The 14,564-nt window shown below is 34.2% G+C and overlaps 1 protein-coding gene across 8 annotated transcripts in view; it reads right to left on the minus strand.

The window, feature by feature from the left end:
• The window catches only part of MYO16 (myosin XVI), a 356,263-nt gene that overhangs the window by 87,274 nt on the left and 254,425 nt on the right, over nt 1-14,564 (minus strand). For all 8 annotated transcript variants that reach the window (XM_030280385.4, XM_072933685.1, XM_030280401.4 and 5 more), the window contains exons 24-26: nt 7,232-7,307; nt 4,417-4,592; nt 47-127 (exon numbers count right to left, since the gene is read on the minus strand). In XM_030280385.4, the coding sequence (XP_030136245.2) occupies nt 47-127; nt 4,417-4,592; nt 7,232-7,307 (333 nt within the window). The remainder of the gene's footprint in view (nt 1-46; nt 128-4,416; nt 4,593-7,231; nt 7,308-14,564) is intronic.

Genomic DNA, 14,564 nt, shown 5'->3' on the forward strand with positions numbered 1-14,564 from the left:
TCTGGAGATTCTTTTGCAAATTTCTGTCCATAAGATGTTCACTGACCCTGAGTTGTATTGCCACAGTGGTTGGGCCCCCTCGTTCCAGTCTCTGAAGAAATGAGGATGTTCCTTTCTTTTTCAACAGCTGTGGAAGAGAAAAGCATACACACAACAATTTTACCTCAAGATGGGCAGTAGACCTTTATTGTCATTGTTGCAGTTGAAAAATGAACTAATGAAGGAAAAAAATTGTACAAACACAGTGCCATAGACAAGGATTGAGCTTCAGAAAGAAATAGAAGGTGGATAATCTTCAGGTATTTGCAGAGCCATGACTGCTGAGTAAGTTCTGATTTCAAAAGCAGCTACATACATTATAATGATAATACACCTTTTACAAATAACTGGGCAAATCAATATGTTTCAGAACTTCGTGGCAGAAGCAGGACTTGTGCAGTTAGTATGCCATAGAGTATAGAAGTAGCAAAATTCTGTAACTCTGTAAGAAGGTGCCTTATACCTTTGACAGGTGTTTAAGTCAGTAAATGTAAGAGTACAGATAATTTAAAAAAATCCCAACAGCAAAACAATAATACAAATATTTTTTAAAACTCTTCTCATTTTTTCTTGCACATCTGAACACAGTTAAACTTCTCTTTTTTATTACATTTTCACCAATTAGAGACATAAATTATTAACAACTTCCTATCTCATTAGATCCAATGTTATCCTATACATCAGAATTGGGAGGGGAAAATGAATTTATTTTTGTTGCTCTACTTCCTATCCTTGAGACAGAAATGGCAATAATCATACTAAAAGTGGTCTCAGAATTTAGGGTCTTTAGTTAAACCTTCTACAGAAAGGCTAGCAAAATTATTGCATTCCAGGACTTGGCAAAGCTGTGAGATTTAAACCCCCTCATCAATGACAACCTTTCCACCTCCGACTATCCATTGCCTTTCTTCAGTCCACTTATCCCATAAAAATCCCTTTCTACTGAGTCAGCATATTCTGGCCTACTCCTTTTCCCAGTTTTATCAAAAAAGCTTACATCTTCTCAGCTTGGCCCACTCAAGCCAAATGCCGTTAAAATATTGTAGCGCAAGCAATTTTCTACTCACCATGTTAAACTTTGGAGCACTTTTTTATTTGACTTACTAGGATGCAATAAGATTTTAAAGGCAAATTCACTCTCAACTTCAAAACTAAAAAGTAAAAGAAATCTGCTTGTTCCATAAAAAGATCCACTAGCATGCCAATGACACTTTTCAGTTAAAGTTTAAAAATAACCGAGGAATATAACCAAAATAAAATCTTCTTCACCTTACAGACAATGCTGTCACCCCTTCCTCTCAATATTTAAATCAATAGTTCAAGATTGTTTCCTGGCTTAGTGGGAGATCTAGGAACAACACTTCAGATGGTAAAATTCCTGCCTGCTCTCCCATGTTACATATGACTTCCCATGGGAAAGAAAAATTTGTTTCAGAGTGAGAGAGAGAGAAAACAAATGAAAAATGAAAAAAAAAAGACAAAGACAAAAAATTAATTTAATTCAAACTCTCAAAACTTGGACATCTTTAATCATCACTTATGGCTAAGGAAAAAGGCAATATCACCCTGTAATATACAGCTTCACATTGGAATATCTTGTACTTCTAATCTACAGAAAAACCCCCCACATGTATGGATTTGAAATCTCTGTTAAGAAGCTAAAAATCTCCTCCTAAAATTATCTAAAGACTTTTGCTGTATAAACTGTGAAACATACCAATTCTTCCAAAGTAAGTGAGGAGAAGACAACAGAGACAAAATGTGCACCCGGAAAAGATTAGAGAAAAACTAAAAGGGAGCAAGAGTTGGTGTGAGCAAGATTTGTGAGAGTATCAATGAAGATATTTTTTATCTGAAAAGGGCACATGATCTTCATAAGTCACAGAGGCTTGAGCTGGCATCCCCAAATTCCTATGACTCCTTTCAGCTTCAGACTTCTGGCCAGTTAACAGATCTGTTCATGTCTACCTTAGAGTGGATGCATTGCTGTCTTGGATCCTACCATTATAGCATTAGTTCAAAGAGGTATCCTTACTTGTGCCAGCATGCTCAGCAGCAAGAGTCATTTATGGAAAGGTAAACAGATACATAGCCATAATTATAGACATTTATAATTATATAACCTAGTATTTATCTAGGATTGAAGTGACAAGATGAAAGAGGAGGGGACTCACAACAAAATCCTCTTTGACTTTAACTTTCTCTAATTCCCTTCCCTGGATATGGTGGAGCCTAGGTATCTTCCCATACACAGCACTATGTGTACCTTCCATTTCATGACTCCTACTACCTACAGTATGATGTATGTTGTGACTCAAACTTCATATATAAAAGGAATGTCAGTCTCTAGTTGATAATTTTTGCCTTAATGTCCCTCCTTCTCTCCCTCCTCTATTCTATTTTTTTCTTCTTTTTGTTGCCATTAACCTCTGAATGCACTCCAATAAAAATACAGTGGTCATGATTTTCCAACTCATAATGATTTAAATGTTAAGCTGACAAGAAAAAGCCCCTTACATTGCATTTGCAATTACAGTAAAAAATAACAAACCCAACATTATTGCAGTCCACCACAGCAGATTTTCAAGGCTATATTGAACAAGGGAACGAATTACTTGGGACTGCACAGTTACAGATGTGGGTTTGATCCATAATAGAATTTAAGCCCCTACCTACTTCCAGCTCCTACATTGAGTGCCTATTCCAAAAAAAAAAAAAAAAACAAACAAGTGAGTGTTGCTTTTTGCCAATGGAACAGCTTAGATTCCTAAAGTTCTGCTACAGTCCTGCAGGGCAGCATAGCACCTTGCTCAAATTAGGCCAACTTAGTATCAACAAAATGTTCTATCTCATCTGCACAGCTCTTCTCAAAGCCTGTGCTTGAGAAGCAAAGCCATCCTTGTCTCTGCAGACAGATGAAGGATGAAGTCTTCCCACCTTCCAGCTAATGCCTAAAGTTTTACAGCATTCTCACTGAATCTGAAATTTCTGACTTCAGATATAATGCTTCCTAAAGGAATTGAATGTCTTCTGTCTCTCAAGAGAGTAACTACAGGTTAAAATCTATTCTGGGCATGTCAAAACCATCATAATTTCAGAGATCCCCAACTGTGCAGTGTTTTGCCCTGGTTTGATTAAGCTTCTAACTCAGATATGCTTTTCATCATTCCTCCCATGTATGAGACTAGGATCTTTTTCAAGCTTTTTGGAAGCTTCCTCTAGGGAGCTGTTACTACAGTGGAAAGGCACCTAAAGGCACCTTGTAAGGCCTCAGCTGTTTTCTAAATATAGCCTTAAACCAACACCACTCGCTTCAGTTTTTTTTTCCACTGAGATTACTGACAAGAACAGTAGTCAGGAATTATGCTGTTATCAGCAGGGGGACTATAAGGAAAGTCCCATTGCTAAAGCCTTCCACAATGACACATGAGTGCAGGCTCCTTAATCCCATGACAAAATCAATTTTATGCAGCTGTAAACCAAAAGTAGAGTTGTAAGATTCAAGAACCGTGGTGAGGCAGCTAATGCAGAAGTTCTTGTAAGAAGTGTGTGCTTTTCTAGAAGGATAAATTCCAAAGCTCTGTCATGAATTAACTCACAAAATCACATTATTTATTTTCAAGAGAGATGTTCCATGTTAATGAACAATTAATTTTCTGATAATCTTCAAAGTTTCTCTCCTGCTCCTCTCTCTTTTTGTTTTTGATTATGGTTTGTGGTTGGTGTTGGTTTGGGTTTTTTCTTTTAACTTTTTTGTCTGACTTAGTTATCAGGAAAAGAGGTAAGTTCATAAATGAGGCATATTTGATTTGATTTAAAATTAACTGGGAAAATTTACTATAAGAGACCATTTAAAATAACAATGGTGGCCAAACTTTACATTTTGATCTTCATACAAAATCACACAGAACTGTATTTATCAAACCAGAAATCTTCTCATGTTGACATAAGGGCATTAAGATTTTATTTTTATACTTCCTATGTCTTAATTTACTCAACTCTTCATCATAAAGTCTTTCAAGGAGACAAAACAAATAAGTGTTCCTATACAGCCAAAAATTGGTAAGACTGCATTCACTGCAAATAAGCCCTAGAACCAGGCAATCCTGGAATGATTCAGGCTTGAAGGACCTCATCATCTTATTTGACCTTCTGCTCCAAGAGTCCAAGAAAAATATTTCTGAACTACAATTGTTAGTGTTCGTAAATTAGAACCTTTCCTCACTTTTGCTGCTTTACTGTTGATAGTAAGTAGTAAATTATTTTAATAGCATAATGACTACAGAGAATGAAGCAGAGAACAAGATGGTTCAGAGATGACAAAATAAGAGAAAAATCTTCAAGGAGCCAAGAGCAGAAAGAATTCTAAATTCTTACCTTGCTGAGTTCAATATACTTCTTCGCTTCTCCACTTGCACAGGTTACAGATGATTTTTTACTTAGCAAAGCTGCTTTACACCCTTTGATTTTAAGGGAATGATATGGAGGAACAAGTGATCCAGTTTGTGTCAGTTTGGATTGGAACAATTGATTGATGACCACATTTTCACTTGCTGGAAATAAAAAAATAGAAAGAAATGCATGAAGATAAAATATAAACTAGAAAATTATATATATTGTATTTGTCTGTAAAAAGACACATGGTAGGAGAGAATTAAATAAGTAAGCCTAAAACAAATGGAAAAATCAAAAAATGAGCACTATCAAAGAAAACTGAATATCTGGAAATTGTAGCACTATTTTCAACAATTTAGATCCTGTGCTTAACAAACAGAGGGCATAAACCAAAACCCTTCAGACCAATGTGTCTAAACTTAATTACTTATGGGATTATCACCTCTGAATTTTGTTCCATTACAGATTCCCTATTTATCCATATATTAAAGCAATGTAAGAGATGAGTTCTGCACAATTTCCTAACATGTAGTATTTAGGAACAATCAAGGCACTTGACGAAAATAAATTATAGACTCTCATTGCACTAAAGAATTATATATTCACAAAACATGAGAAGGGGTTTTAAAAAAAGGGCAAGGCAAAGAAGAGAACTGTAGAAAATTTGGTTTCTCTACATCAAGACCACAATTAAAAACACTTACAGAAAAAAGACAATGGCATAGATATATGTTATTACTTGTACATATACTTCCAGGAGGTGCTTTTAAACAAAAAAAAAAAAAAAAAAGAAAAAAAAAAAAGAAAAAAAATAATTTTAAGACAGATAGTATACTTCATCCTAATTTCAGTCTAATCATCCTTTATAAATTTATGGTCACAGGATTTTTAAGATGAACATGATAATTACATGCTGCTTGTACTGCCACAGCACCAATAAGTGTAAGAACTCGTGTGATACATCCTTAACCATGCTGAATTCCTGTGAAAGTTTTATTTAAGAACTAGAAAATTTGACTTATAATCACATACATCATACAAATAAGCAAAAAACCCAGAAAGATTAATGGGATAAGCATCATTTTACCTGCTAATTAGCTTAGCAGGTAAAAATCTTCAGTTTGCTCTTTAGTAAATGTTTACAGGCTTCTTACTATATATGATAAATTGAATAGACTTTTTTCCCTTTTTCTGTGGAGATTGCTATTCCTTACTTAACAGAAACATTAAAATTATGAGGAAGATATGGAAGCAGATAATTGAAATTATTTCAGCACAATCAGTGGGCATCAATACACATATGTTTAACAGTAATAAGTAAGATTAGGACAGGCATAGAAATTATGTCTTTTGAATTAAAACAGGTACATCCTATGTCAATAATCTCTCCTGATAATTTTCAGCAGGTAGATTCCACATTCCTACACATATATACAAATTACTTTCAATGTTATTATAATTAAAAGTTTTGATTGAGGAAACAAAATTCAATGAAAATCAAAGGATGCATGCACTTAAGTTATACATTACACAACTTATGAGACTGACTCTGAAGGAAATATGTCACTGACAGTTAACAGGTTTTAAGCCTAAGTCACTTAATAAAGAAGGCAGTTTGTCCTTAAAGTCCTTAAACTTACATGTTTGTAAATATTCTCCTCACAGAATTCATTAATATTATTATTGACTCCTCAGTTGTATATATATTCACCCTCATCATATTAAACTCTTTATATCAAATCTCATCCTCCGTTCTTACTTTTTAACAGTAACATAGCTGATTGCACAAAACAGCAATGAAAGTGCAAAAGGGACTAAGTGAGAGAATGGAAGAATGTTCTCTCACATCAAATGTATTGGAAGTTGTCATACCTTCTCTTTGGTAGATTATCATGTATATTCCAAGCATTAAGAACCGTAATATCTCTAAAACTACAAGCAATATGCTTATATTCAAGAAAATTTCTTTCATTTCTTTCTTCATTTGGAATGTACAATTTTTGCATCTAAAATACATCAATTATTTTATTAGGGTGCTCAGTTAATTTTGCAGTAAAATTGTTAAAATGCAAAACATTTTAACAGCAGGCCGCTCTTTCTAAGGAAAGAAATATAAGTATATAATATATTAAGTAAAAAACACTACAGTGGTTGGAGACATAACACCTCAGGGTCATCTCTCTGGCATTTCTCTGAGGAAAAAATTTTGTTTTTCCTGTTCAAAAAGGGAAAATGATACAAGTTATCATTAATCCAATTATGAATAATTATTAATTAATTAATTAATTAATCAAATGCATCATTATTATTATTAGGCATAATTATGCAATATGAACACTGAAGGCATTTAATTTTGCATTTCAATGGACATTTATATCTATTCACTGAAAAACATAAGAACGCCCACAAGTTACTGCTTTTAGAAGGGTACTCAAGCAGTGGAGTACATCCCACTGCTGCCTCTGATTTTGGGAGCCCATTTCCTTCTATTTTCTGAGTTTTATTTTTGCTGTAGTTCATACTCATTGTCTTCTGTAAGTCATTCTCACACATCATATTACACCTTCTTTTTCTTTACATCACATCATATGATAAAGATGCTCTATCTTCATTAATCTAAAAGCTTTTAAATTAGAGCAAATTTCAAACAATACTGTATGTAAATACTTCATAAAGATGAGGGTGATTTTTTTTTACTGGAAATAAAATATATGTCTCTTAAAACTGAAACGAAAATGAAAATCAAGTCATAATATCTTGATTTCTTGCAACAGTAACCACAAAAGCATTTACTTACTTTTCATTACAAATATGAGATTTTGTGAAAGGGAATCTTTATTTTTTTCTATCGCACCAGCAATTTCATATGTAACCTATAATAAAATATTGTGACATCATTAGTAATGACAAATGTATCTTTAAAAAATCTTAAGCAGTAGAAATGAAGCTATGTTTTTTTTCCACCCAACAGTTAAAAGCTGGCATCAGGTATTTTTGGCATTTTCTAAGCACCTACAATGCTGACCAGAAGAACCGGTTGTTGAACATTATGTGCCTTTCCAGCTATACAGAAATTTCATTAGTCTGATTTTAAAACATTTCCACAATACAGGGCTTTGAATCAAATATCTCCTACTGTAGAGCAGGAGACACTGAGCTAACAATGCTTTCCCTGTAGGATGAGAAAGCCACTCCCAGCTCACGCATCTCCTTCTCAATGACATTAACCCCACTAATCGTGACAAAGCAATCTGAGTCCAAACTCACACTCAGGAAAAGTTCCAACCATTGATGTATCCTTTGGAGGTAAGTTCTGTCAATAGATTGTACACAAATCCCATTTACATTTCTAACAACTATGACATAAGAATTTTGGTTCACCTCAGTTTCCTGGTGTTGTAATTTCAATAATAGACAGCTAGATTGTCCCTGCATCTGTCACCTGACTGCAGATAAATTCTAACACAAGGGATAGACACTCTAAAAATTGAGCAAAATTCAAGTTCTAGCCAGAGGTGTTGAGAGTACATCCAAAATTAAGAAATATAACCAAATGTCTCTTTTAATACTGAGCCTATCCCTGAAGACATGGCATACAAAAGGAGCACTAAGACAAGAAACAGTGGTATTTTTGTTTTTTTTAAAACCTTGTATGGGGGTGGATGAAAAACAACTAGTTACTTTACAGACTTTAGATGCAAGAAGCTCTGGCTTACATAGTAGTAGAGCCCAAAGGGAAATTTTAAGTCAAAAAGAAAGAAAAATATAGATTTTAGTACTTGCATGCTTAGGCAGGTATTACTGGGGACTTAGAATGCAGTTCAGTTTTATTTACCTTGGGACCATGTTTCTATCTAAAGCCTTCTTTAATTTTTTGTATTGGATCTATATCCTAAACCCCTTAGGTGTTTGGGGAAATTTTATTCTTGTACATTTAATAAAGCCGTAAATATATAATTAAGATTAGTAACACTAATCAGCGCATTAATTTTCCACGGGGTCACTTGACAATTATGCAAAGCTATCTTGCTCACAAAAGAAATTATGTGATTAGGAAGTGTATAATCTGTTAGAGTAATTGCCAAATGATGCAATTACTATAGCATCTGACATGAACAAGGTATAACAAGAGAATTATGGTTCTTTTGCATGACAAATCCAATGTTACGTATTTTCTAATTGCATTTCCTAAGAACATACAACACAGTTAGCAAACTATTAGAGTTCTTTAAGTATACTATTAAATGCTTTTAGTATACTCAACATAAATGTTGTGCCATCTTGGTCCATAAAAGGTAATTAACAGAACTTATATGACAAATCCATAATGCCAGTTCCTAATTGAATGTCTTGGGCTTTCACTAAATTAGAAGAAGAGAATTAGTATTGGTGGGAAGAGTAGGTAAGTACAGCAGTGGGAGATATTATATCATGATTAACTGCCTAGATTAAAACAGGGAGAAGTTTCAGTATTGATGCTGGGATAATACATCACAAACTTATGGAACTATATTCATAAGATATATTTCATATCATAAAATAGATAAAAGTTAGGGGGATTTCCTTTTATGAAGAAATTGCTAGCACTCTAAACAATTTTCCCATAGACGTGGTAAATTAATTCACTGCCTAAAGACATGAAAACTGACTCAATGAAATGACACTCTAGGGTTCTATAGTCATTGCCAGTCCCACAAAATAGAAAAATAAGTTCTCTTCCAGATGCCAATTTTATTGATTTAATCTCACCCTCATCAGAGATGGCAAACTACCTGCCATCTAAAGCACATATGTTTCCCTCAGTTTTCTTCCACTGAGTTTGTAAAATAAACACTGGCCCAAACTGCATTGCCTGGCACTCAAGCACAGTGGCTAGTTATTCTGGGGAGACAAAAAGCAAGAAAATATTGTATGCTTTAGAAGGTATCACTTACTTAGATAATGGGTCCAGTATTATAAATCATACTCCTTATTGTCACTTCTATTTATCACAGTTTGCTTTATCTTGCTTTAAATGGTGACTTTTTAGGGTAGACAGTGTGAAAACCTATATGTCTATGTTAGCCATAGGGAAGAAGACCTTTATATATTAGCCAAAGGAAAGAAGACCTTTATATAGTATCTGAATAGCTGAAATATATTAAAAAAAAAAAAAATACTGATCCACACTGCATTTTATTTCATTATAAGGGATTAAAACAAAATGGAGTTGGATTTGTTTTCCTTCTAAATTTAAGTTCATAAAGGAAGAGAGCTTAACATACGTCATAATGGGTATGGCCAAATATTCATCTAGTCCTGAATATTTCAGGAAAACTATTGAGGAGTATTTCCACTCTGCCAGTCACCAGTTCTCTCCTCAGTTTTCAGGGCTCTGCCCATGAAGACACTCTTGTCTTGTCTTGCAGGCTGTATCTCACCTTTGTGTTTAGTATCTCTTGACTCACATTTCCTCCTCAAATCTGTTCCAGATCTCATTAACATTTCCAGTATCTTTTAAGACTCTATCAAGGAGTTTGAGGGGAAAAAAAAAAGCACGCTAGGTTTATTTGTTTTGAGCCTGTTTTCTGCTTGTATAAATTAGCATAGCTGGTTTCAATACCAAAAGAACTACCAGATAGAAGCAAGAGCTAAAACACTCAGAAAACAGGAGACGCACCTGATATGCACAGAGCTGACTTTGGGAACTGCATATTCCTCTTATCTTTTTTACATACTCTTGTCTCTTTGCTTCATTAATTATCTTCATGCCAGAAAACAGTATATATTTTCTTCTGACCTAAAGTATCTTATCTCATAACATCTCACTTGATCAAGGGATTTTTCTCCAAGTTTATTTGGTCTCCCAGTATACTTTATCAACAGGACCACCTTTCACATAGTTTTCATCAAGTCCTTAAAATACTATTTTTTTTTTCAGTAAATAATTTTCATATCTTGTGATAGGCCAAAAAATCTCGTGGTTAATGGCAGATTTGGCAGGAAACCTGAAGCAAGCTAGGGAAATGCCACCTGGAATATTAAGAACATTCTGGCTGCATTCCCAGTTAAAAATGAAAATTTTATTATTTTAATAGCAAAATGTAACTGAGAAACTCAGTTTTTCCTGTGTTGTAAATTTTAGGTAATAAGAAAATAATTAGTTCATGTAGCAAAGGAGAAATTTTTGAGAACATATCCAAAGACAATTTGGTGCACAGAGAGATGCCTGTAGTTGCTAATTTTCTGCCAGTACTTGAATGTGAGTGATATGCTTGCATGTGCCATTTTTTAAGTATAACTGGGTTTATCAACCTCCCGAAACAAATCTTGCTAAGCAATGAGTGAGTTAAATAATTTCATAGTGTGTCAAGTCTTATTCTAACACTATGATAGAATAGCGTTTTGAAAGAAGGAAGTGTTTAGAAACAAAATAGACAGATGGGGGAAAGCATTTTATAACTTTCTCCAGTAAGTGAAAATCCCAAATCAAGACTACTTAAAGAAAGAAAGAGAGAGAGAAAGGGAAAAAAACCAAGCCTGTCTTGCCTATGTGAAAACCAGAATGTCAAGTAGCCCTTATATGCCTTGGTACAGTTTATATTAGATTGATTTGACTGTTGTGTCTGAGAATTCAGCCTGGGGGAAAAATAGTGGAAGTTAAAGCATCCTTATTGATTAATCCTCCTCCTTTTGTCTTTTGATTTAGAGGTTCAGTTTCAGTGTCTGCCTGGGATATACAAGGCATTTGAGAGAAGACTGCCTTGGTGAAGGTGAGCTGACAGCTGAGAGGTATTTTTGATATGCAGGTAGCTGAAAAATGAAAGACATTGATCTGCACTTAAAGGAAAATTACATGCACTGGTTTACAGAGCAAAGAACTTGATCTGTAGGTCAGTTCATTACAGTACAGAACATCAAAGCAGTGGCAAGGCAAACAGCAACAAGGGGCTTATTTAGTTTGCAAATCCAATTTTAATTTAAACAGCAGAAAGCTTAAATTGTGAAAATGTATTATTCAGATCACATGAAAATGAGGCAAATACCATTACGTTAAATATGACTGTTAGGTAAAGCTATGTCTTGGCACTGTGCTAAGACAGTATATTTCTGATTTACTTAGTGATATGCTAATTCTTCCACAAAAATTTTAAAAAATAAAGAACTTCGAGTCCTTGAAAAAGTTCAATGATGGAAATGTTATTCTTCAAAAATCATAGCTATTGATATGTCTGACAATTCAAAGATATAATTAATGTGAAGCCTTTCCTTAAGTGAGAGCCCACAATGCAAATATTAATAGTGTCAATAAATTAACTTAGACATTCAGTCATTCAGTATTACAGATTCTTAGGATAGCTTCAGCTGGTGATCAGGTAAAACACTTTGCCACCTGAAGGCAAACTTGCAAGGTGCTGCATGTGCCTCTTCCCCCACAGACAATCTCTGTGAGAAGCATCTCAGGATACCCACAGTCATATCAGGCCTCAGAAACAAGGCAATGCCCTAGAGAAGCAGAAATTTTCTGGAAGAAACCAGACTGCCAGTATTCAGAGAAATATGTTAAACAACCTTCAGATAAAGCCTTTCTCTATAATTATTTTTTTTTAGTCATAAAACCCCTAAATCATTCTCTTCTACCTCCTGCCTGAACAAAACAGATAAGCTTTTTGTCTTACAGCACTCAGATACCAAGACATTAAACATCTCTTTAAAAAGACTCATAATGTGTCAAGGCACTGTAGGATTCTGTTCAGCTGTAAAATTAAAACTAGGAGATCAAGTAAAATACTTGATATAATAAAGTACTGATGCTCACAGTGGCCTTTGTAAGCATGTGTTCATGTGTGTTCATAAGCAATATATCATATTGCCCATGCAGAAAAAGACAGATTTAATCTTGTTCAGGAATAATAGCAAAATTCAAAAGAAATGAGGCAAAATTCATTTTCTCTCTTCCACTGGATCATTCTGTCACATTCGTGTAAAACCACATTCATTCTCAGATTCCACTAAAATATTTGACCCCATGTTGATTTCTTCCATATGCAGAAGTGAACTTGTTTATATTGCTCCCCTTTCTTCCCTCCAAAACTGACAAGAAAATAAGAAAAAAATCCAAGGTTTCTCAGAATGGTATCATACATGCAGACTTCCTTAAAGTATTGATTCAGCCAGAAAATTAATTATGGATTCCAAATTATTTGGATTTCTTTTCCTCCTTGCATGTTACTTTGAGCCTCCTGTGCATTCTTTGTCTCAATTTAACATCATGCTTTCTTTCTTTTACTTCTGACCCATTCTGTCTTCTCTTTTTCTCTCAATACTGCTTTTTCTGGAATAGTTAAGGCTCATTATGCTTGGAGCAATAAAACGGCATATTTACTTGTAGGAAAAGTTGCTGAGCAAGAAATTTAAGGAAATGCACAATACCTCCCAGTTCATGACACATTCAATTAAAAAAAATTGATACTGGAAGATAAGATAATTTTTCTGTATCTTGACATAAAATTTCACCAAGTATTAACATATTAGAGATCTTTAAAATGGACACATCTGTATCAGCTGTAATTGTCTCAGAATATAAAGCTGGATGTATCACTTTTGTTCACAAAAAGCCGTCTGTCAATCTCAGTTAAATATAAAAAAGTAGGTCTTTTCAGTGAGGAAGTATTTTTAATAACTGCATTTTCCAGTTTAACTGCACTTCTGACTTGCTAAAATAGCTACTGCAAGTGTCTGAGTAAAGAAATGAACCTAATTAATTTTGGACTTTGACCTACAAGCATACACTACTCATGAAAAGAAGCTCAAATTAGAAGAGTCATAAGTGGTTCATACCAAGGGCCACCACAGAATATTACCTTGTTTTTCTGATGACTCCAAGTAGCTCTTTAACACTGGCTGTGAAATACATTGCAGCTACAACAGTTACCTAGAGAAATCAGGATGTCTGCCTTCACACAGAGCCTGCTGCCTTCAGTGTGATTTCCTCCTCAACTGCCAGCCTAGACACATCACCTGAGCATAAATGATTAACGCTAGAAATGAAGACTTTCATGTTTCATTACCTGTCACAATTCACTGCTAATTCTTGCTCTACCCTCTGGGTCTGATTCATCTTCCAGTTATACTCATGTAAATACAGAGAAGCTTTACCAAGTTAAAGGAGTAAAAATAAGTGAAAAATTGTGATGAGAATAAAATTAAGATCCCTTGTTTTAAATTTGGAGATCTCGGAAGGCAAAAATCAAATGTAAGATTGCTCTATACTTCACTTATGTTGGACCCATTTAATTGATATCAGACTACAAAAAAGGGTCTCAAAACCTGCCAAACTATATTGACACTTTATATATGAAATTCTTATTTTTGAGTGTCAATAAATCCTGATATACTTAAAAGCTTTATCCTTTAACAATTTTCATAAAGCATATATCACCAATGACTTCTAAAAAAAATTACTAAACGTAGTAATAGCACAATCTAAAGAACAGCATCAGCAGTTTTAAAATCTGAGTTTTTCATATTCAGGTTTTCAACATAGTAGTCTCAGAATGAACTCAATTTGTGTCATATAGTACAGTCAAACGATCATCAAAATTTTATATAAATACGTTATTATGAAATACTGGCAATTTCAGTCTATGATAGCTGGATAAGAGTCCCACGAGATACCAAAAATGCAAGTGTTTTTAAGGATTTAGCTCCATTACTATTAAAGCAAGTAGAGTTAAGGAATTGCAAGAGAACTTTTCTGTTTTGGCAGGGCTAAGCATTTTACTGTTGTAAGGATGCAAAGAACAACCTGACTGGAATAATTCCTTGGTCAAAGCAAATCAAAGGATCTCCACTGACTTCAAAAGAATGTGTGGATTTACATTACTTTGAGAGCTGTCTATTTGTTCATGCTTTTAGATTAAACGTTGTTACTATTATTAGGAAAAAGTCAAACCAAGTGTCTATGTTATAAAACAAAAAATCTAAACAACCATGCAAGACTACAACACATGATACTGAAAAGTGTCCACTTTACCACTCACAGTTTAACTTTCAGAATGTGAAATACTGGTCTTTACAAATCTTCTGAATACTTCTTCAGACATTAAGACAAAAAATTTCTTCAATTTTGAAGAAATCTGCTTATTATT

The sequence above is a fragment of the Taeniopygia guttata genome, chromosome 1 (genome assembly GCF_048771995.1).
Source record: "Taeniopygia guttata chromosome 1, bTaeGut7.mat, whole genome shotgun sequence".
Taxonomy (NCBI): Eukaryota; Metazoa; Chordata; class Aves; order Passeriformes; family Estrildidae; genus Taeniopygia; species Taeniopygia guttata.